This window comes from Lathamus discolor, chromosome 12, assembly GCF_037157495.1.
Source record: "Lathamus discolor isolate bLatDis1 chromosome 12, bLatDis1.hap1, whole genome shotgun sequence".
Taxonomy (NCBI): Eukaryota; Metazoa; Chordata; class Aves; order Psittaciformes; family Psittacidae; genus Lathamus; species Lathamus discolor.
In genome coordinates, this window is record NC_088895.1 from 13940415 (window position 1) to 13962397 (window position 21983).

The 21983-nt window shown below is 49.5% G+C and overlaps 1 protein-coding gene across 5 annotated transcripts; it reads left to right on the forward strand.

Annotated features, from left to right (window-relative positions):
• The first annotated feature begins 13 nt into the window (after positions 1-13).
• Positions 14-21189, forward strand: UBE3B (ubiquitin protein ligase E3B). 5 transcript variants are annotated; one of them, XM_065692994.1, is made up of 28 exons: positions 14-98; positions 617-720; positions 1272-1441; positions 1527-1647; positions 2921-2980; positions 3219-3323; positions 3425-3521; positions 4019-4104; positions 4783-4865; positions 4984-5089; positions 5586-5706; positions 6340-6517; positions 6889-7058; positions 7557-7724; positions 8505-8676; positions 9254-9372; positions 10030-10144; positions 10551-10650; positions 11168-11287; positions 11615-11791; positions 11884-11994; positions 12391-12528; positions 12927-12992; positions 15007-15065; positions 16682-16864; positions 17486-17597; positions 17768-17860; positions 18322-21189. In XM_065692994.1, exons 3-28 carry the CDS (start codon positions 1275-1277, stop codon positions 18511-18513), a joined length of 3219 nt encoding a protein of 1072 aa, XP_065549066.1. In that variant the 5' UTR covers positions 14-98; positions 617-720; positions 1272-1274; the 3' UTR covers positions 18514-21189. The 5 variants fall into 5 exon arrangements, with proteins under 5 accessions (XP_065549066.1, XP_065549067.1, XP_065549064.1 ...); XM_065692995.1 differs by lacking the exon at positions 14-98 and adding an exon at positions 110-284 and having other exon boundaries at positions 1234-1441; XM_065692992.1 differs by lacking the exon at positions 14-98 and adding an exon at positions 110-284.
• Positions 21190-21983: the final 794 nt, after the last annotated feature.

Consider the following 21983-nt stretch of genomic DNA (forward strand, 5'->3'; position numbering starts at 1 on the left):
GATGTCCCCTCAGCCTGCCCCGGGCGGCGCCGCGCTGCGCTCCGGCCCCGCGGGCTTGGCCCGGCCCGGCTGGGCGCGGCCCGCCCGGCATCAGCGAGGTCAGAGCCGCGGGTTTCTGTGCGTGGAGCCGGCGGGGGAGCGAGCGGAACGAACGCGGCGGTGCGGGTTGCCGGGCGGACCCGCGGCGCGGATACAGCGGGGAGGCTGCCGGGCAACGGGGCGCTGGGCCTCGGCCTGCGGCGTCGGAGCTGCCCGGGCCCCGCCGCTGCCCGCGGCCGGGGGAGGTGAGGCGAGGGGGGCTCGGGCGGGCTCCGTGCGGGCTCCGTGCGGGCTCCGTGCGGGCTCCGTGCGGGTCCGGTGCGTGCTGGGGGAGGCCCCCGCTGTGGGTGGCTGCCCCAGGGCCCTGCCGTGCTTTAGGCTTCGGTTGTGGATCAAACGAGCTGCCTCGCCCTCAGCGGGAGGAGCTGCCCGTGCCAGGGAGCGCAGCGAGCGGTGCTGCTCCTCTGCCGAAGCCTTTCTGGCTTAACCTTCTCGTGAGGGTGCGTTTAGGGCTGAGTCGGGTCTAAAGGACTTGGGTGTGCAATGGGGAAAGCCTAAACCCCCGAATCACCCACAGGGGATGCCCCTCTCTGGGCAGGAGCTGCCTGGGGCCAGCGGGTGAGCGCCATGTTTGTGTGTAAATGATCGCCGTACACCTCTCCTGAAGGGGTGAGCCCTCAGGTGAGTTTGCTCTTGAGGATTTGTAAAGCCCTTGTTGGGTCTGTGCGCTTTGTCTTGTTGGGTGGCAATAAAGGAACTTCCAAGCATCTCCTGTGCCTTTTCCCTCGTATCCTTGCCTATAGACCTATAGAATATAGTTCTTGCCTATACAACTGTTCTTGTCTGTTATCCCTAAAGAGGAAACTGAAAGCAAAGACCAGAAAGGGGAGTTGCAGTGCAAGGAGTGGAGCACAATGACAACACACTGAGCATTTGTTCCATTGCTCTTAAAACCTGCTTCCCTGCCTTATGCTGTGGGCTTTGCTGTAGTGCTTCTGATCTCGTTGTCTGTGTGTTGCTGCAGGCCCATCACCAAGTAACTGTGGCTTCCCAGGCTGTGCTCTGCACACATTGCTCTCTGTGCCGCTGGGTTCTCCCCTTCCCCTACTTCACTGGTGGCTGTAGATCATGCAGGAGGAACAGGAAGGATTCCCCCTGCCTGTGTGGTTTGTGCCCTCTGCTCCTTGGTTCCAGGTGTTTGCTGCCGTGACCCTTTGCTCCCTTGGTCTCAGGTGATGAACATGTTCAGTGCGAGCCAGTCCTCCAAAGCCCAGTTCCTCGACAAAGCGCGCCAGGCCCGGGAGGAGCGGCGGGAGCTGAAGGAGCGGGAGCGTGCTGCGGTGCTGCTGCAGGCTTTGGTCAGGAGGTTCCTCTGCCGATGCCGCCTGCAGAGGGAGATAAGGTGTGTGGAATCCTCCCTTGGCTCCTGCCTGGAGCGGTGCGCTGGCTTTTCACCTTCTGACCCTCGTTATTCCCCTCTTTGGTAGGAGAGAAGTGGAGGATTTCTTTGGGACAAATGAATCTGGCTCAAGTAAAAGAAGTGCACTTTCTGTCTTCAGAATTGCTAGGAAACTGCTCTTTGTATTTAATCACAAAGAGGACAAAGAGGTAAGGTGGCTACTCTGATGTGCTTTTCTTCTGAGAGCACATTTTAGCACGTTACTGTGGTTAATTAGTTTCCTAGTGATCGTGTGGGTTCCTGTGTTGTGTTTTGGCTTCAGAAATGTGATCTCTGCCTCCTGGTCCTTGTGGGCGAGATCTGCCTGGAGGAATGAAATGCAAGAAGCCTTGAATTTTTCAGGAGCGCTTCCCTGTTCAGGGTGTAGTTTAACGGATGCTGTTCCTGGTGGCTGTGCCAACCTCGGGAACTGGGCAGCTTCCTGACTTTGTCAGCTGCATCAGCTCCCCAGGCAGGTGCGTTGTAGCCAGTCACAGATTGCTCTCCTGGCACAGTGCAATGCGTTGGCTGGTTGTATTGCAGCTGCTTTTCTGACCATACCCTCAACTGTGGTTTCAGGGTGAAGCTCTTTGCTGTAGTGTCTATGAAATAATGATGAGGGCAATTATAAGGCAAATGATTGGCAAAGGGAAGGCTGTAGTTAAATTGCAGCAGCAGTGGGTGAGTTCTTTAATCTCTGTGCCCTCAAACTCTTCTGTTGATGGGGCAAGTGCTGCAGATGCACTTTTTCTGTATGTACAGTATCAAAAAGAGGTGTGTGTGTTATACAACTCTTTTAATGCCTGGCATCCATCTGCAGTTCTTCATACAGTAATTGGGTGTGTTGCTAAGTTCCTGTTCTACTTCCTCTTCTTCTTCCCCTTCCACCATCAAGTCAGTCCTTGCTGGGCTGAGGACTAGACCGTGCTCATTCCCACTCTTACTTCTGGACTCTGCTCTTGGTTCAGATCACAGCAGCCAAATTTGTGGCTCAGAATGGCTTTACAACTTGTAAGCATATGGCAAATACAATTGGACTGAAATAATTATTAAGGAGTTGGGGGTGCGATCCCCGAGTCCTGCTCAGAGCTGTGATGGTCAGGAGTTTGGAACACACTGCTGCACCATGAAGTTGTTGTAGCTGAACCCCAACAGGAAGATGCTTTTCCTGCCTTCAGCCCATGCTGTTGAGGGGAGCAGTTTAACAGGGATGGCTGAGACATTCCTCCTGTTGGTGCACACTGTGTTCAAGGAGGGAACTCCTCTGCGTAGCTGTAAGCGTGATGTGTGCAGATGTGCTCTTGGGGAAGGAGTAGGGAATGTGTTTGGAATATTTGTTGTTTTAACACAGATGTATCTTAATCCCTCTGCTGAGCTCTTCCTTGTGCTTTTCCAGAGTAGAACTTCTTGTTAGAACTAATGCCACTTGCTTTTTCCCCCCAGAGATTTGAAAAGCTGTGTCGTTGTATTCTTAACAGTATGGATGCTGAGAATGAGCCCAAGGTCAGCAGGGTGGGGTTTGGTTGGGGGTGGGAGGGTTGTTTGGGTTTTCTTAATTCTGTGGGGGGGGATTTGGTGATTTTTCAGTGAATTTTGGGGGAGAGAAATAACTTGGTCCTGCTGCTGGGTTCAGCAGGACACTGAGGAGGTTGCTTTTTTAGAAAGCTTCCAAAGTAACGTTTTCTGTCAGTCTGTAGCACAAATATTAATGCTGCTCCCATTTGTATCCTGCCTTCCTCAGGTGTGGTACGTGTCCCTGGCACTCTCCAAGGATCTTACACTCCTATGGATCAAACAGATCAAAGACATTTTGTGGTTTTGCTGTGAATTTCTCAAGCAGCTTAAGGTAAGGGATATTTTCTCTGTGTTTTGCACCCTGCATTTCACAGTTCTGTAGCTTGGCCCAAAGCTCCTTTGATTTGTTAACACCGGTGTTTGTTATCGCAGCCTGATATCCTGCAAGACTCCAGACTGGTCAATTTGCACCTCACAATGCTTGTCACCTTCACAGACACTTCCACATGGAAAATCCTTCGGGGAAAAGGTTGGTGCATCCAATTCAATACTTTAAGTCACTGATTTGGGACTTGCCATTAAAATCTACCAAATGCTGTTTCTGCATCTTGTCTTCTCCCTGTTCGTGCTGCAAAGATTCGTTGTGCTTCTTGCACAAAGCACAGAATGGACACCAACGATTCCCTGGGGATTAGACAGGCTGTTTCCCTTAGAACAGCAACAGCTGCTACAACATCTTCATAATGCCTCAAAATCCCACACATGAGAAGTGTTCAAAGGGTGCTGGAATGTGCTTTTAGCACTGGGAGTTTGTAGGAAACGCACATAGAAAAGGTAGACAAGTATTGTAAGGACATGAGACTCTTGCACCTCAAAACTTGATGTAAAATGCTGCTAAAATGGTGGGTTTGCATGTAAAGGAAGCAAGAAGAACTTATGGGCTGATAAACTGTTTTAGAGTGTGTAAGGAAGTGAAGAGTGGGGCTGTGATGCTGGTTTAGTAACATCACTGCTTTAACCCATAAGGTGAAACCCTGAGGCCTGCCATGAACCACATCTGTGCAAACATCATGGGACACCTGAATCAGAAGGGGTTTTACTCCGTGCTGCAGGTCAGTCTTGGGCTGATACAGTTCTGTCTTCTCTTCATGCAAAACAAGCCCCAGTCCTGTGCTGTGGTCCTTGTTCTGAGGAAGCTTTTATAATCTCTGTGGTGGTGTGTTGTGGTTGTGGAACACTGGTAATTTGTCTGTGATCAGTTTTCTTTGAAGCAGTAAAGCAGTCTTTCCACTTGAAACAAATGCACTGTCTCCTTTGCCACTGCTGCTGAATCTGACTCCTACTTACTCATCTCTAATGAGACACACAGGAAGGAGGCTTGAATATTTTCCCGGACTTCGCTGCTGCCATGTTGCATGGATTTGGGTTATTTACTGTTCTGCTGGGGAAAGGAGCTGATGCCATTTTTCTTCACCTTTTAAATGAGAATTATGTTACCAAGCAGCTGTGAGCCCTGCCTGCTCATTGGTAAAGGCCTGGAGACCCTCTGAGTGCAGGTCCTAGAGAAATAAGTACTGTAGAGTGTGTGATTCCATCGCATTGTCTCTGTTCTGCTGTTGCTAACCTGAAGGTCTTTTAGTTATGCCAAATGACTTGTAATAATGGGATTTGGGGTTGTTTTGGTGGTGTTCTTTTTCGCTGGTCTAAAAATGTCTTTCAGAAGTAATCATAATCTTTTTGCTGAGGGGGTTTGTGTGGTTTTTAATTACATTTCTTATTTTAATTTGCAGATTTTGCTGACTAATGGCTTGGCAAGATCCAGACCTTCCCTGTCCAAAGGTTCTTTAACTGCTGTCTTCTCTCTTGCACTGCGGTAAGGCAGCTAGAGCAGCTTGGGAAGATGTGCAGCCAAAGCTGTCTTTCTTGTGCTTTTGAAACACTCCTCATTGCTTGCTCAGGTTACTTGCACTGAAGTGTTTGTCTCTCTGTAGCCCTGTGGTCGCTGCACAGTTCTCAGACAATCTGCTGAGGTCATTTCTGATCCATATCATGTCTGTGCCTGCTATAATGACTCATCTTGCTACTCTAACACCTGAGGTAAGTGGGTGATGTAATAGCACCCAAACTCTACTGAATGTCACATAGGGTCACTTGTTGTTCCGTTTTATCAGCTGTTGGAACAGAGCACTGGCGTTTCTGTTTGCCAGTTTCAGCTCTCTGCTGTGGAAGCGCTTGATCCCTAAATGCTCCAGATAACTTCTGTGGTGTTAGAAGCCCAGAGTTATTGATGCCAGCGGGTGATGGGCTGAACTGCCCTAAAACAGATAAATGAATAAAATAAGGCACATTTTGTGCCACATGGGTATTCTGTAGACAGTTGCAAACGTCTGTCTGCAACAAGAACGTAGCCTGTTCACCTGCAGAGTGTTTTATTTCCTAGACCAGCTTCATGTCAAACACTCCCTTCAGCGCTACAGGCTCGTCTTGCTGCTTTCTTCGGAAAGAAGGGGCAGTCCAACTTGCTGATGGCAGACGAGGTGTGGTTCTGTGTGGTGCTTCTCAGCCTCACTGGCACTTAAATTCTGTCTTCCAGCGCCTGGTGGTGATAGAATCCCATGAGCTTTTCCGCAAGTTCATCCTCTTTTTAAGTCGGGAAGCGCAATGCCAAGATGTCTGCGTGTGCTTAGAGGGGAGTCACACTCTGTGTTTGTTAGGTAAGCACCTTAACACTTCTTTTTTTACTGTGCTTGGAAGATAGTCTTGATTCAGATCTTTCTCCATGGGTCAGAGCTGCCTCCAAATCATCTGGGGGGGGTTTATCCTTATCTAAATAGCTTCTAAATAATAAGAGATGTTTTAGGGGATATTGTAAATGTGTTTTAAGGCCATTAGAAATGGAAGAAGGGACAGAGACTTGCTTTTGTATGCATGTCATCATGCCTAAACTGTGTATTCTCTCTGCTGGCTTTTCACCTATACCATGAGAAAGTCTTGTAGCGTCTCAGACTTGAATCTCACTTCCCTAATAGACATGCTACCGAAGTATTTAGGTTCACATTGCTGTAAAAGTAACTAGAGGAACAGATGTAACTCTGGAATAACCATGGATTGTAGCTTTATAGTACTTTGTAGAAGGTGTTGGTGAAATGCAGGTGGCCGCAGGAACATGCCACCTTAGTGGCCAATGTGTGTTGGAAATAGCTTGGCTCCTGTAGCCATTCTTCACAAAAATCCTCTCCTGGACTTCTAAAAGGGTTTGGGTTCATTTTGGCTGCTCTGTCTGCAACCACTGTCCTGCAACATCTATTCCTCTTTTAAATCTCTCACTGTGCTGGTAATTTCTCCAGGGAATCTTGTGTTCCTGGGCTCCTTGAATGATAAAGTTCTTGAGGAGGAGACAGCTCACTTTGTGGGTGTGCTCATTCACATGCTCTCCTACTGCCAGAAGTACGTGTCACAGAAGAAATCCAACCTCACCCACTGGCATCCTGTTCTGGGCTGGTTTTCACAGACTGTGGATTATGGGTGAGTGAGGAGGACCTTCTGGTGATCCATGATGAAGCTTCTCTTTATTTTTCTTCTTTTTATGCTGAAATGTGGTTTCTGTTTGGAGATGAACAGTGTGACCCTATTCAGAATAGCTTCTCAGGTGTTTCAGGTTATAACTATGAAATCTGCGCAGTATAAACTGCTGCATTCATACACAGAGTATGAGATTAGAAAAATCAGTTAGTATACACCCAATATAGGACCCGTGTATCAGTTCTTCCTGTGAGGATCAGCTGTAGGGAGGGTGCATGCTCCATTTTGACTGTGAGCTGAATGTATCACAGTATCACTGGCTGGTGTTTTATTCCAGCCTGCCTTCTAACATGGCTCTCTGACTTGTCTTTCAGATTGAATGAGTCCATGCCTCTGCTGACAAAGCAACTGCAGCATCTCTGGGGAGTCCATATGATCCGCATCCTCTTCTGTGATGTGCTCAGCAAGAAATTGCTGGAGAATCAGGAAATAGCTCAGCTGCCGTCACAGCCCATTTCCCCTCAGAACAGCCTTCCTATGAAGAGTGAGTTCTAAAGGGTTACCTCTGTGTGTGTGTACATGTGTCTTTCTCTCTCCCAGACTTGCAGGGCTTTGATTTCTCCACTTAGGCTAAAAGCTTTGAGTAGGTACTTGCAGCAGCTGCTGCTGCTGAAGTGGGGATCTGATCTCTCCTATTTGTAATTCCTGCTTGGAATGCCTCTGTAGCCTGGGGTGTCTCTTTGGTGCTATAAAGAATATTTACTTATTTTAGCAGGTTTTATTCTTTCTCAAGTAGCTGAGGTGCTTTCTGCACAACTTAGAACTTCCTAGGGCAAGGTGGGAGTCCAGCTTCCCAGATGAAAAGCAAGGTGAAGCTGCTTCATGTTGCTAGCAGCGATACAGTGATCTGCCAGAAAAGACCACCAAAACCTACTGTCTGTGGAGTGACCCAGACTGCCAAAATCCATTTTATTGCAGGGCTGCCAAGTGGCTGAGTGTAAGTGGGTTTGAATCGCATTCCTCGTGTGCTCCTCTCCCCTAGATCTGTTCAAAAGAGCTTTCCAGAAGTCAGCCTCTGTCCGCAACATCCTCAAGCCTGTTGGAGGCAAGCGAGTGGACTCCGCTGAGGTGCAGAAGGTGTGCAGCATCTGTGTGCTGTACCAGACCACGCTCACAACGCTGACACAGATCCGCCTGCAGATCCTCACAGGTCAGGGCCCATCAGTGCTTTTTAAATCACGTAGAATGGAGAGAAAAGTAAAGGTTTTTCTTATTAAATTCTATTGACTTATTGGTAGTTTCATTACTGACAACAGTTCATTGACTGCTGGGTGGAAGGCTTGTTCCATCCTGGATCATACATCTGATCAATAGCATTCATCACTTCTTTATCAAGCGTTAACTCTGCAGAATACAAACTGAAGCAAGTTTTCCTGTAATGAAACCTTGGTTACTCCATAGCAAACTTAAGACTGAGTCAGTGTTTTTGAGAAGCCTGGCAATATCAATCTTTATGGTGGAAACACTGAATTGCTTTCATACATCTTGAGAACAAATTACCTGTCTTAGGAATGGATGGAGGAGGAGATAAGCACTGCTTTGGTCTAGTGGCTAGAGCAGAGGGATAAGCATAGAGCCTTGGCTGCCTTGTGGCTGTAGTGGTGACCACAGGTACAACGTCATTCTTTGTGTTCTCATCTCTAAGATGGCTCTAATGGTAATTGGATCACAGGAATTAATTCTTCTCTAAAGCTGCAAAATCACAGGAAAGGGTTTCAAATGTGCAAACTAATTGCTTGTTAAAAGCTTTTTTTCCTGCTTCCCTGGGGATTGAGCATCTCCTGTTAATGCAGACAAGCTTGGGAGCCAAAAGTGATGCTTATGTTGCTGAAGTGTTGCTTTTGCAAAAGCATCTTCAAGCTCCAAGTCACGTTGGTCTCTCTGGGCCTGCATGAACAAGCATTACTGAATGTGCTTTATGTTTTTCTAGGCCTCACCTACCTGGATGATCTGTTGCCCAAATTATGGGCCTTTATCTGTGAGCTGGGCCCTCAGGGTGGGTTAAAACTCTTCTTGGAGTGCTTGAATAACGATACGGAGGAATCCAAGAGGCTGCTGGCTATGTTGATGCTCTTCTGTGACTGCTCCCGCCACCTCATCACGTAGGTATCAAGCTGAGGGTGCTCTCTAGCTTTGTAACATGAAGCTGTTGTGTTCCTAAAGTTTCAAGTGGAATAGTTAAGGTCTTGCTGCCTTCCCCTAGAGATACCTAGGCACTTCGATGAGTCCAGATAAGCCTTGGGGGAGAATGTTCCAATACTGCTGCAAGAAAGCTCCCCAGCTTATGAGCTTCTCTTTACAACTCCTTTGCTGTCTCACTCATAGACTTACATGACACAAAGGATTGGAGAAGGGGTGGAAAGCTGCCCTGGCTGCTCAGTAGAGACAGTTTTCTTAGCTTGAATGATCCAAATGTTTTCCTGGGGATGAGTGCATAGGTCCTTTTAACTAAGAAGTAGTTGCTTTGCTTCTGTCTCAGACCTTTCATGCTGTCTTCTATTAGGATCAGATATCGATCAAAACCAGTAAATAAGGGTTAGTTGTTTATGACTTTAGATCTTCATGGGTATCAGTTGTCATAGAAATAAGAGCTGCTGCTGAAGGATAATGGGCCTTTATGAAAATTTCAAAAGGGAATTCAATTTACACTTGTGCATTTGCATTTGGTTGCTCCGGTAGGATTCTGGATGACATAGAGGTCTATGAAGAGCAGATTTCGTTCAAACTGGAAGAGCTTGTTACCATCTCATCTTTTCTGAATTCCTTTGTATTTAAGATGATCTGGGATGGAATTGTAGGTAAGTTCTTGTAGTAACTTCAGGTGATGTTATTGTTAGAACAAGCGGTGATAAGTTTGGAATTTGAAGCTTCTGCTAATTATTACTTTGCACAAAAACCATACTGCATTGTGTGACATGAGAAGATGTCCCAGTCTTTTGATGTCCAGATGCCACTGTCCTGCTTGGCACCAAACACAGTGCACTTTTTCATTTCCAATAAGAATATGTGTACCAGACATGATGGGTGTGGTGTTTAGTGCCAGAGGCTAAGTTTAGCATGACTGGGCCATGTGTTGGGCAAGAGTAATACAGGGCTTTGCCAAAGCAGAGTGGGCTTGCTCAGGTCTCTGTAGATATCTAGTGTTGACCTATTTGCTGGTATAATCTGGGTACGGCTCAAATCTAGTAATTAGATGAGAGAGTCCATTACTGTTGTGATGGCTCAGTTGGAGCTGGCTGAGGTGGCTTTGATGTAGCTTTGATGTGGCTAAGATCAAAGAAGGTGCTGTCTGTCTTCTGGGAGGCACAAAATCTCCTCCTAACCTCTGAAGGCAGTGGAGGTTCAGAGAAATAACACTGGTGCTGGGAGCGTGGGGCAGATGATGAACACGTTACTCTTGGACCCTCCTGTTACCTGGGGTGCCTGGCCATTGCTGCTTTGTTCCTTTTGCTCAGAGAATGCCAGAGGGGAGACCTTGGAGCTGTTTCACTCTGTCCATGGCTGGCTCATGGTCCTGTATGAAAGGGACTGCCGCAGGCGATTTGCTCCCGAGGATCACTGGTTACGCAAGTAAGTGTCCAGCTCAAAGCATGGATCCTGTGCAGCTGTGGGCTTGTCCCACTGCACCAGCTCCCCTGTGGTGCCTGGTTTGGGATCTTTTCCTTTAAATTGGGTGCCTCTTGTTCTGCCCGTGAGATCGGGGTCAGAACTGCTCCCTGTGTTTGCATGTAAGGACACCCCTGCTCTTGGGCTTCTCTTCTGTGGTATAAGGATTAGCTGCTGCTCTTGGAGGGTGGTGCTTTGAAAATGGACTCGGCACCCACCAGCTCGAGTGTCTCCTCTTAGATGTGTACGCCTGAGCACTTAAGTTGTGTTTGAAGTCGTTACAGGTTTCCTCTCTCTCCCACCCCCAGCTGTTTATACCACACACGGGCATTTCTCAAGGATCTCTGAATCTGTGCCTTTCTTTGTAAAGGGACCTCAAACCCAGTGTGCTCTTCCAGGAGCTGGACAAGGACAAGAAACGAGCTCAGCTGCTCCTGCAGTACATCCCACACGTCATCCCCCACAAGAACGTGAGTGGGGCAGGGGCAGAGGATGGAGGCTAAAAAGCTGATGGCCTGGGGTGGAAGGGATGTGCGTCTTGAGCATTTTGTGGCATGGAGCTTGTGATTTAAATGCCAGTGGAACAAAATCTTCTCCTTCCCCTCCCCAATATACTTCCTCTAATCTGCCTTGATCTCTCATTGAGAGAGAGCTGATTTGTGTGGGCAGCTGCATAGACTCCTCCAGCAGCGCATGATGTGGCTTGGGAGAAAAAAGCAAAGTGCCTTAGATGAGAGATTTTGACGTGGTGATAGGAAAGGTGCTTTTGTTCTCAGTCCTGTCAATACCCTGTCCCTCCCAAGACAGAGCTTCGAGGATTTCTTGGCCCCACTGGGGAACAAGAAGGCACAACCCACTGTTCCTAGAGAGTAGATGGCATCATTGGGCCTTGCTGGGAACAGGACAACCAGGAGCTAGTTCAGGAGCTGCTGCACTGCAGGGTAAGGAGCCTTGTGAATGAAGACTTACATTTGTTTTCTTCTTAAGAGGGTTCTGCTTTTCCGTAACATGGTGACAAAGGAGAAGGAGAAGCTTGGCCTGGTTGAAACCAGCTCCGCATCCCCTCACGTCACGCACATCACTATCCGCCGCTCACGTATGCTGGAGGTGAGTGACCAGTAACTCGGTCTGGCAGGAATGTGGGGTGTGAATATGTTGCTACCCCCTCCTCTGTGGGTGTTGAGGGACCCATGCCAGTCTGTCTGCTTTTGGATGAAGTGATGTTACAGAATGATGAGCCTTAGTTCAGATCAGCTACAAACCTGGAGTTCTGACTGGGAAGAATGCTGGTCTGTTTGAACACAACATACAATGGCAGATGCAGATTGCTGTGGTTTAGGTGTCTCCTGTCTCTGCTGCATGCTGTGAGGGTGTTTCACGTGTCTCCCTGTGTCCTGGGTTGTGACTGTCCTCTGGCTCCCCTGGTCCATGTAGGATGGATACGAACAGCTACGGCAGCTTTCCCAGAATGCCATGAAGGGAGTGATCAGAGTGAAGTTTGTGAATGACCTGGGAGTCGATGAGGCTGGGATTGACCAAGATGGGGTCTTCAAAGAGTTTCTGGAAGAGATCATAAAGAAAGTGTTTGACCCTGCACTCAATCTGTTCAAGGTACGATGCAGGCCTGCAGATGCTGACCACAGTGACCCATTGCAAGCAGGAGCAGGCAGGCTCACTGTGCTGTTACCTCTGTTTGTGCGCAGACAACCAGTGGTGATGAGAGGCTGTATCCATCCCCAACATCCTACATCCACGAGAACTACCTACAGCTCTTCGAGTTTGTGGGGAAGATGCTTGGGAAGGCTGTGTATGAGGTGAGCTGAAGGTGCCATGTCAGGATATTGTCACTGTTGGTACAGCACTGCTCAGATGCAGTTCTGTGATGGTGCCTTTTGCCTTTGAGAGCATCTGTCGTATGTTTGGGGAGGTGCTACTGAAGAGGTCAGTCTGAAAAATAACCTGGGTAAAGGCACTGATGGTGGAGCAGTCTGGCACTTACTCAGGCGTGGGTTAAAAATCCATCACCCTCTCCATGTAAGGCAGTTACTTTAAAGGAAACATGGATTACCCCTGTTGCCTCCTCCAATGAATGGATTTTATGAGGATGTGGTTTTCTTGGCTGATTTCCTGAAATGCCTGCAGGCCTCCGGAGATGCTCCACAGAACAGGCACACAGCGGGACCTTACCTATGCGTTCTTGTTGCCTGCAGGGAATAGTTGTGGATGTACCATTCGCTTCCTTCTTCCTGAGTCAGCTCCTTGGGCACCACCACAGTGTCTTCTACAGCTCCGTGGATGAACTTCCCTCCCTGGACTCTGAGTTCTATAAGAATCTCACTTCGATTAAGGTTTGAGCAGTACTTTTCCTGTTGTTCAACTCCCTTATCCCTCGCTGCTGCTAGAAGTACCACATTTGCAAATGCTTTTGGGGTCCTGATCATCTTTTAAACACCCTGGAAGGAACTGGTGATTCTGAAGCAGGTTGGCAGGTGGCTGTCCTGTGTTCTTCCTGGGGCAAACAGGGATGAGAAAGGAGTCTGCAGGTGTAAACCTGGAGCAGGCAGTCAGGAAATCCCAAGTTTTAGCCTCAGCTCTCGTGCAGTCTCCCCATAACCTCAGCAACTGATGTATTTGCTATGCTTTGGTGCCTTGTGCGTGCTGGAGATCACCAGAAGAGTAATACAAAGATGCAGAGTTCCTGCTGCTAAACACTGACCTTCATCCCCTTTCTCTGTTGTTCCTCCAGCGTTACGATGGTGATATCAGTGACCTGGGCTTAACGCTATCCTATGATGAAGATGTGATGGGTCAGGTAGGTTTTTATTCAATGACTGCTTGGGCCAGTATTCCAAACACAAAGGAGACAAACTACTACAGCTCTTGATGTCTGCTGAGCTTTCTGAGAGCTGGTCTTGAGCATGTAAAAGTCAGGCAGCCTGTCCAAGCTCCTGCTGCCCAGTGCTTTCCACTCTGCTGCTTGTGTTTCTGAGTATGATGGATGCTCTGTGCGGCCCATCTGAACAAGAATCCTGAGGGGACTGACTAATAAATGACCTTGTGTTTGATTGTGCTCAGGGCTGAGCTCTGTGCTCCTTTTACACAAGAAAAGCCTGTGCTGAAAGGCTGGCTCAGCTTCAGAGGTCCTCTGAGCTCAGGCACAGGGTTCTGTGACTTAGTTCAATATTTAGCTGTAGGCAGAGAAGAGCTGTTTCCACAAAAGAGGCTGCCCTCTGGCCCTGAATTTTTCTACTACCACAGATTTTGCCTTTCTAGTTGAAAAACATTGGTTTGTGCTTTCCCTGCATAACTGCTTTTCCCTGCTTTCAAAGAGAATAATCTCTGTGAGGCGGGAGAAATCCCTTGTCTTCAAACGTAGCCCTTTCTGTCAGAGAAACTTGAATGTGTCAGGAGGTCTCTTGGCCTTGAGAAGAAAAGAAAAGGCCTTTTGCGAGTCCCTTTATGAAGGCTCGAAGGTACCTGGTTGCTCGAGCCCTGGTTCTGTGATGCTGTGTGTAAATAGCTGGAAAATATGGACAGGCAAAATAAAAATGCCTTTGCTGTCTGTGTGTGCTGCTGTTGCTGTAGGCTCCATGGGGAGACCCCAGCTAGTGCTAAGCTTGGGCACTATTAGTAGTAACTCCAGTGGCAAGAGAGCTCAGAGACCCCCAAGTCATGGAGTGTTTATCTGGGGCAGCTTGTCCTTGAGAGCTTTGCATGCTGCAGTTGCTTATTCCTAAGCTGGTTAGTTTGGACTTAGCTTCCATCCAATAGCAATAGCAGTGTAAATGCACCTGCAAAGCTGAGAGGTTGAGTGGGAGGACAGGGAAGTTCTGATACAGCCCTGCTTTGCACAAGTGAGAGGTTGCATCCATAGCACAGTGGGCTCAATGCCTCGCTGCAGCCTCAGGACTGCTGAGGTTTGAGCTTTGAGGTTTTCTCCACCTGAAAAAGAAAGGTAGGAAACAGCACAGGAGAGCCCAGCAGTCAAACACTGAGTGCTGCTGCATGGAAAGCTTCGAAACAAACCAGGGCACTCCTGTTTCCCTTGTGCTTTGGCCGTGCTGAGCCAAGTGGGGTAACCCTGCAGTTCCTCAATGAATTTACCTGTGTTGGGCTCCCTTCTGACCTTGAAGTCACCTGTAACTGAAGCACCAAGGCCACTGTAATACACGAGTTAATGACTTTCCATCACTTGGTGTTGGTGCAAAGATGTTCCCCGACTCTGCTGCTGTAGCAAGCACCATGAGGGTCCCTGCTGCTGTCCCTGAGCGGTGCTGTTGGCTGAGCACCAGCCCTGGGCTGGCAGGGCAGGGACAAGATGCTTCCCAGCTGTCTCACTTTCTGAGTGCTCTGCTTCATGCCTTGAGTGCCCAGCTTGAGGGACAGTGGACTCCAGGGAGCTCTGTCACTCAGTGGCCCCAGATGAGACCTGTGGAACAGACAGCTTTGGATTGCACTGTTAGATTGAGCTATGCAAAGGCTCTGAGCTTGTTCAGCCTCTGGATTCTGGGATTGTGTCAGTCCCCCAGGGCTCTTTGAATTGATTTGTGTGCGGTTCAGCAGTGATGGATCAGTCTGGAGAGGAGGCTTCTTGAAGAAGGGCTGGCTGCACTGGTGGGAGAGTTGCAGTTCCCCACTGTTCAATTACTCTGTTAATAGTTCAGTGCAACTGGTTCAAGGCAGAAGCAGAATTATTACTTACATTTTAAATCCTACTGTTTCATTGTGAAAATGAATGTTTTATGGGGAAGGAACAGCTTAGTAGGGCATTGCTTTCCATTGTGGTTCCAGGCAGTAATTAGCAATACAATCATTTCTTCCCTCAGCTTGTTTGCCATGAACTTGTTCCTGGAGGGAAGACCATTCCCGTTACCAATGAAAATAAGTAAGTACAGCAATTAGATTTTTAAGGTCACCACTGCAAAATACTTGATTCTAGTTCCTTGAGCTCGCATTTGGAATGAATTGAGACGGATTGGAGTAGAAGGAGCACATAAATATCTTAATAGAATTTCCTGGTTACAGTTCATCGGCAGAAATTGCATTAAATTTGATTTGCAAAATAAAAATTGACAATTTACTTCTTGAAACAGCACTTCTGAGGTCAAAGGCACAGAGCCTGTGAGATTCTGCAGGGTTTAATGACGGTGATAGATACAGACAGATGGATTCAAAGCAATTCAGGCACACGGTCGTGAACATAGAGGGCACAGATGCTCAAAGACACCTTGGAGCAGACAGATCCTCTCAGAATGATAACATGTGGCAGTTGTATAAAGCACCCTTCTTCAGAAGAGGCAGTGGTGAATTCAAATGCAGTCGACAGTCGTACTTTGGGCACAGGAAATCAGAGGAGACACAGAGCCCTGTAGCTATTTTCACAGATAAGCGGCTTTTAGATAGTTATCGTAAATGTCAACTCCGGAGCCTGGAAACCAAACCCACCTTTTTGTTCCCTTCATTTTCTTCTTCTCTATATCCTTCAGTGATCATAAAAGCAGGATAAAATATCTATTAAGCAGATGTGTGTTTGAACTGGTAATCCAGGGGTTGTTCGCTTTAATGGCAAGTGAAAGCTGGAGCCTACCTGAGGATTTGTCTTTTAGTCGTGCTCTGCAATTTGATGGTCCCAGTCTTCTCCCTTCTTGAGCTCTGACCAGGGAGTTTGCATTTGAAAGGCTCTTTGCCTCGTCAGAAGTCAGCTCAGGGAGAAAGTTGAAAGTCTTCTGTGTCGCTCGACTCCCTTACAGGGGAAACTTTGAAGCCTTTGTGCAGATGTGCACACAAATTGGTAGTTGGGAGGGAGCAGAAGTGGTGTAAGTGGAAGCAATCTAGAAATAGATCTCTCTCTTAACGGCGGAGGGAGGTTAGCTCACTGAAGACCCTGTCAGTGTGATTTTGGTGGTGTCTGCCTAGGAGCTGATAAAGAAGGATCAGCAAGCTCGGTTGTTTTGATTGTTGGGGAGAAGAGGAAGCCTGGTGGTGCCTCCCTCTAATAAACAGCACGCCTCTTCCAGGCTCCTGGGATGAAGGTGGAAATCTCCCAAGTGGTTTTTAGTGTGTTGTTTTCTCCAGCCATAAGTTTCAGTGCAGGTGGCATCAGGGCCCAGACAGTTGTGCTTTCAAACCTAGAGGAGTGCCTGTCATTGGGGATCTGATCCTTTAAAGAGTTGAACACATGCTTCCCCCCTGAGCTTCTCTCTGGCCAAGGTTAATCAAGTGATTATTAGAGCCAGCTAGTCCCTGGGTTGGGAAGGAGCTCTAAGAAAATGTGCAGGCACTGCCAGAGGCAGGGGGAAGCAGCAAAGTCTGGGCAGAACAAGTGCTCTTTCTGCTTAAAGGAAGATCAGGGCCCTGGAGAAGAACGTATAATGCATCTCCAGGCAGTGCCAGTCCCTTTTGGGCTGGAGAGGCAGGTCAGCAGCCTTGTTCCTGCACTGTCAAGGTGGGTTTCCCTTTACTGATCCAGCTCTTCACTGCCACCTCCCCTGTCACACACAGGATCAGCTACATCCACCTCATGGCTCACTTCCGGATGCACACGCAGATCAAGAGCCAGACAGCAGCGCTCATCAGTGGCTTCAGGTCCATCATTAAGCCTGAGTGGATTCGTATGTTCTCTGCACCCGAGCTGCAGCGGCTCATCTCTGGTGACAACGCTGAGATCGACCTTGAGGACTTAAAGTAAGTGAGCAACTGGGTCTGCTGGTGTGGCTCAATAAACCAAAGCAGTTATTAGAGCTCTTTGGAGGCTTGCAGGGGACTGACTTGTTCACAACTTTTTGCTCCTTCCAATGGAAATTTGGGGAGTGGATAGAAACAAATAGAGCTCAAGAACATGGTCCTTAAAGCTAATTTGGACAAAGTACTAATGAACAAGAGTGGTACTAATCTATGAGGGTGGTGAGACACTGGCACAGGTTGCCCATGGAAGCTGCCCCTGCCCCATCCCTGGCAGTGCTGAAGGATGGGTTGGAGCAGCCTGCTCTAGTGGAAGATGTCCCTACCTGTGGCAGGGGGTTGGAACTGGGTAAGCTTTAAGGTCCTTTCCAACCCAAACCATTCCATGATTCTATTAAATGGGAAGGGTCCTTTCTTACACTGCTCCCTGAGAGCAGAATTCCTCTCTCCCTTCCCTTTTCTCTGATGAAGTGCCCAGTGTCAGTGAGGGCTCGCTCCTGGCAGTGTCTGCTGCAGCAGTGAACCCTGATCATGGCAGGTATTGATTCCAGTGCCTATCACCTGGCAGCTGTGACCTTCCTGCTGCAGGGGGACACAAGCCTGTCACAAGCTTTCTCTCCCTAGAAAACACACGGTGTACTATGGGGGCTTCCATGGGAGTCACCGGGTCATCATCTGGCTGTGGGACATCCTGGGCAATGACTTCGGCCCGGAGGAGAGAGCCATGTTTCTCAAGGTAAACCCAGTCCTTTCAGCCCAACCTGTGATTTGGAGTGGTTGGGCCTGGGCAGTTCTCCAGTGAGCTGGGTGCTTTCTGCACTGAGAGGCAGTGTCAAAATGCCATGTGCCTGTTACAGGCAGGCTGCTCTCACTGCTGCTGTATTTCACTCCCCCTCTCTCTCTCAGTTTGTTACCAGCTGCTCCAGGCCTCCACTGCTGGGCTTTGCCTACCTCAAGCCTCCTTTTTCCATCCGCTGTGTGGAAGTCTCTGATGATCAGGTAGGACCCTGCTTGCTCTTGTCTTACACATTCCCTGCCAGGCTTCTGCAGGCCTCCTGCCCTGCCCAGCTTCCTCTTCTCTGCCTGAACAGGAGACCCTTTAAGACACAAAGATGCATGTTCTATAGGGCAAAGTGAGAACAGTTGTACTCTAACACGATGCATATAGCTGCACCTACCTCCTCCCAGATACAGCAGCATTTGGGCCCTTTTTGCCTGTCTCTAGGGTTGTGTTTTCTCCTTGGGGCCATCCTGTGCCTCCTACCACAGGGACCCTGCATGTCTAAGGGCAGTTGCAGTTACAAGAGGAGCTCTCTTCTAGGTGTTGGGGGCACAGGGCTTCGAGGTTTGCCTCTCCCTGTTCCTAGCAGACAGCTTTTGTGTTAGCATCTCTGTGTGTAGGCACCCTGCTTGGAAGGAGCAGAGCAGCACGAGGGTGATGCATCTCTGCCCTGTTCCAGGACACAGGTGACACGCTGGGCAGTGTGCTGCGGGGCTTCTTCACCATCCGCAAGAAAGAGCCGGGCGGGCGCCTCCCAACCTCCTCCACGTGCTTCAACCTCCTCAAGCTTCCCAACTACAGCAAGAAGAGCATCCTGCGGGAGAAGCTGCGCTATGCCATCAGCATGAACACTGGCTTCGAGCTGTCCTAGTTGCCATGGCCCTGGACTCGGCCATGGGGGCTCTCAGAGCTGCTGACTGCTGCTGGAGGTGGAGACCTTCCCGCACAGAGGCTGGATCAGCTCCGCAGGAGCTGGCTGCTCACTCGAGGGCTGCAGAGATGCAGCTGATAATAGAGGTTTACAGGGAAGAGCTGCTGGGCTAGACAGGGCTGGCTCTCTGTTGGGCACTGCTCCAGGAGGAGGGAGGTGATGGGCCTGACCCAATACACTTCACTTGACACCCACGTAAATCGTCTTCAAAAGCAAACCCCGGGGGAGCATAAAAGGAACAGTCCAAGTGCCAGTCAGATTAGTGACCGTGATACCCCCCGGCAGCCCGTGCGGCCTGGGCAGCTGCTGCTGTGGGAGTGTTTCTTTTCCCTTTCCCAGGGATGGTCCAGTTTCTTACTGGGTGAAGTCAGCCCGGGGGAGGCTGCACAAAGGCAGAAATGTGACAGAGCCCACAAGGAGAGGAAGCTGCGGCGTTGGATGTGCCACTGTTTTACTCAGGACAGGTACTGCCCAGGGGCTTCCTCATGCCCTTGCTCTGTGCAAGGCGCTTGTGTGTGTCTCAGAGAGTGAACCACTTGCCCAGCAGCAGGTTAAACACAAGCAGATGAACCCCACCATTCTCAGGAAGGTTTCAGAGGGCTGCAGGTTAAAAGCTGAAGCTGCAGGCGCGGGGTCACCGTGCTGAGCCGCTGTACCTCTGCCAAGCTCATGCCAGGGCCTGTGCTTTGAATGCAAGGGGTTGTCTGAGCTTGCTCAAGGAGCAGAAAAGGTTCAACTTAATTTAGTTTCCAGAGGACAGGAGCTGGCAGACGGCTCGGGCAGCCCTCACTCCCCAGCGTGGTGCTCCAGTGGGGCAGGTCCCCCCTGTGCTCCATGGAAGGGGAATGTGTGGAGCTGCCCAGAGCCCTCTGGAAACCTCCACTGGCAAAATTCCTCGTGCTTGGATGGAAGTTTCACTTTGTTTGCAGGCCCTTTTGTTAGGGAGATGTGCTGTTCCAAACAGGACTTGGCCTCTGCGTAACAGCCGCATTTGCTTTGTTGCCAAACTATTTCTTTTGGTCGCTTTGTCTCTTTCTGACCTTATTTTTCACACTTGGTGTTTCCCTGGAGCGGGCAGCTCTTCCCAGGTGGTTCTGAAGGGCAGGGGGGTATAGGTGTGTGTGTTGGGAAGGTGCAGACCCTTCCTGCCATTTGTAATCCAGCCCAGAGCCTGATTTGTCAGGTGTCTGCAGCTTCCCAGCCTTGGCCCCTCGTGCTGCAGGAGCTGGGTGAGAGGAGAGATTCCCATCTCCTGGGCTGCTCTGTCCTTGCTGGTTTCTGGCACAAAGGAAAGCCATGTACATTCTGCTCTTCAGGATAGGATTAAAAACCAGTCATCTTCTCCCTTTTGCCTGTTGCTGCTCACTAAGGAAACAAGCTCCCACAGAAGCTGCTGGTATTCCCCTTGGATTTCACATCCCCTCCTTACCTTCCTAAGGTAAGGCACTGGTAACCCTCACCCTGTGCTCTGGCCCCGCTGTGCTGTGTGGACAGTGGGGCTCAGAGCCTCACCCCAGCCACTCCTGCACGAGGCTGACATACCCTACCTCATTGCCTTGATCCTTCCCACAGGGATTCACACCCCAGGCCCATTCCGTGCAGCCCGGGGCTCTGCAGGGAGATGCTCTCTGGGCTCTTTGGCAGAGCCTCTGATCCATGGTTTCGTTTCACATCTCAAACAGACCACAAAATACTTGGCACTGTTTAACCAAGAGTATAGAGATGGCCTTTGCTTCATCTTCCTCTTCTGGCTTGCTTCAGCTGCTTTTTGGAGAGGTAACCCTGGTTTTAGAACCAGTGGCTGGATGTGCATTTGGAAAGCAAAGTCAGGATCCTTTTCTATGTTAACTTCATTACTAAACAGGAGTGACTGGAAGTGTTGGTGAGGGCAGGAATGTCTGTGTTCAGAGGGCTCGAGATCCTGGACTCCGAGTCCAAAGGAATTAGTAGTAAATTTGTTACATTAACTTCACTGTTTTTAACATAGAGCATGTCAGCATGATGCAGTTGCTGACAGTGTGATTGACAGGGTTAGGCACTGACTTGTACCAATCTTAGCTTCAAACGCCACACCAGATCCCTTCCTTTTTCTCCTAGGGAAGTGCAGTGTGTCTCAATAGAGCACGATGAGCACTCACTGAAGTGAGCTGTTGAGCACTGAAATAGAATCTTTGCTCCCTTTTTTTCCCTTCATTCCTCAGGAGTATAATTCCTAGAAAAGATCTTAATGCAGACTTAGCTAGGAGCCCCTAAACCTGGAATTACTGCACTATGAGGCACTACATCCAGTTTGTAGCTAGTGTGTAAACCAGGATTGCCTGGTAGGTGCCCTGCTGCCTGTGTGAGCAGCAGCAGCAGCACCATTTCTCTCGTGTAGCTGCTTTCTACAACTGGCTTTGGTATGTCTGTACCCCAAGCAGAAGGCTGTGAGTGGGGACCAGCCCTGCCTGCACTGGTGGCCTTGCACAGGGGCTCCCTGTAGGGCAGGGATGGATTCTCCACAGGAGATTAATGACTGTTCTTCCTATAGAAGACTTGTTTCTGTGGGACCTTGGTTACGTCCCTTGTATCAGAAATGCAGGGAAGAGAAGAATAAACCTGGGATGAGCAAGGTGACCGCATGTCTTCTCTTCCTTGTGCTGGGTGTTCTGCTCCTGCTCAGATCACGGAGCGGGGAGCAGAGCTTTTAGATGCTGGGACTGGGTTTGGGCAGCTGGTGAGCCAATTGTGAAACTTCACACCAAGGAATCCTCCACTCACTGGTGTGGGGAGGGAGAAGAGAGGTTTAGGGAATGCAGGTTTGTGGGACAAGGCTGTGTTTGGATTTTGGAAGCTGCCCTAAGGACCAGCCATGGAGCTGATAGGAGGCTTTGACAAGGGCCTGTAGGGACAGGCCAAGGGGAATGGCTTTAACCTGCCCGAGGGGAGACTGAGCTGAGCTCTTAGGCAGAAGCTCTTCCCTGTGAGGGTGCTGAGGCGCTGGCACAGGGCGCCCAGAGAAGCTGTGGCTGCCCCATCCCTGGCAGTGCTCAAGGCCAGGTTGGACACAGGGGCTTGGAGCAAGCTGCTCCAGTGGCAAGGTTGGAACTGCCCCTGCTGCTTTAGGCTCCCTTCAATTCAAACCATTCCATGGTTCTGTGGTAACAGTAGCTTTACGTTAATGACACAGGCCTTGTGTCTACCCTCTTGTCTGGCTCTGGAAGCATCCTTGTAGGAGTGAGGAGCTGTGCCTGCTGCTGCAGCAGCTTCCCCCCTGCTCAGGTCTGGTGCATGGCAGCACGGTCCTTCGCTGCCCGCCCTCACCGTGCCCGTGGTGCAGTGCCCATGGCGCTGTGCTCATTGTGGTTCCATGCCCGTGGTGCTCGGAGCCAGCCCCGTGGGCTCTGTGGGGAGCAGGACCGCGGCAGGAG

What these genes read in the sequence shown, in the direction of transcription:
- UBE3B (XM_065692994.1), top strand. Translation starts at nt 1,275, where the DNA reads ATGAACATGTTCAGTGCGAGCCAGTCCTCCAAAGCCCAGTTCCTCGAC. An exon ending in GAACAGCCTTCCTATGAAGA is followed by an intron (nt 7,059 to 7,556) that starts GTGAGTTCTAAA and finishes CCTCTCCCCTAG; the next exon opens with ATCTGTTCAAAAGAGCTTTC. An exon ending in TGCTCCCGCCACCTCATCAC is followed by an intron (nt 8,677 to 9,253) that starts GTAGGTATCAAG and finishes TTGCTCCGGTAG; the next exon opens with GATTCTGGATGACATAGAGG.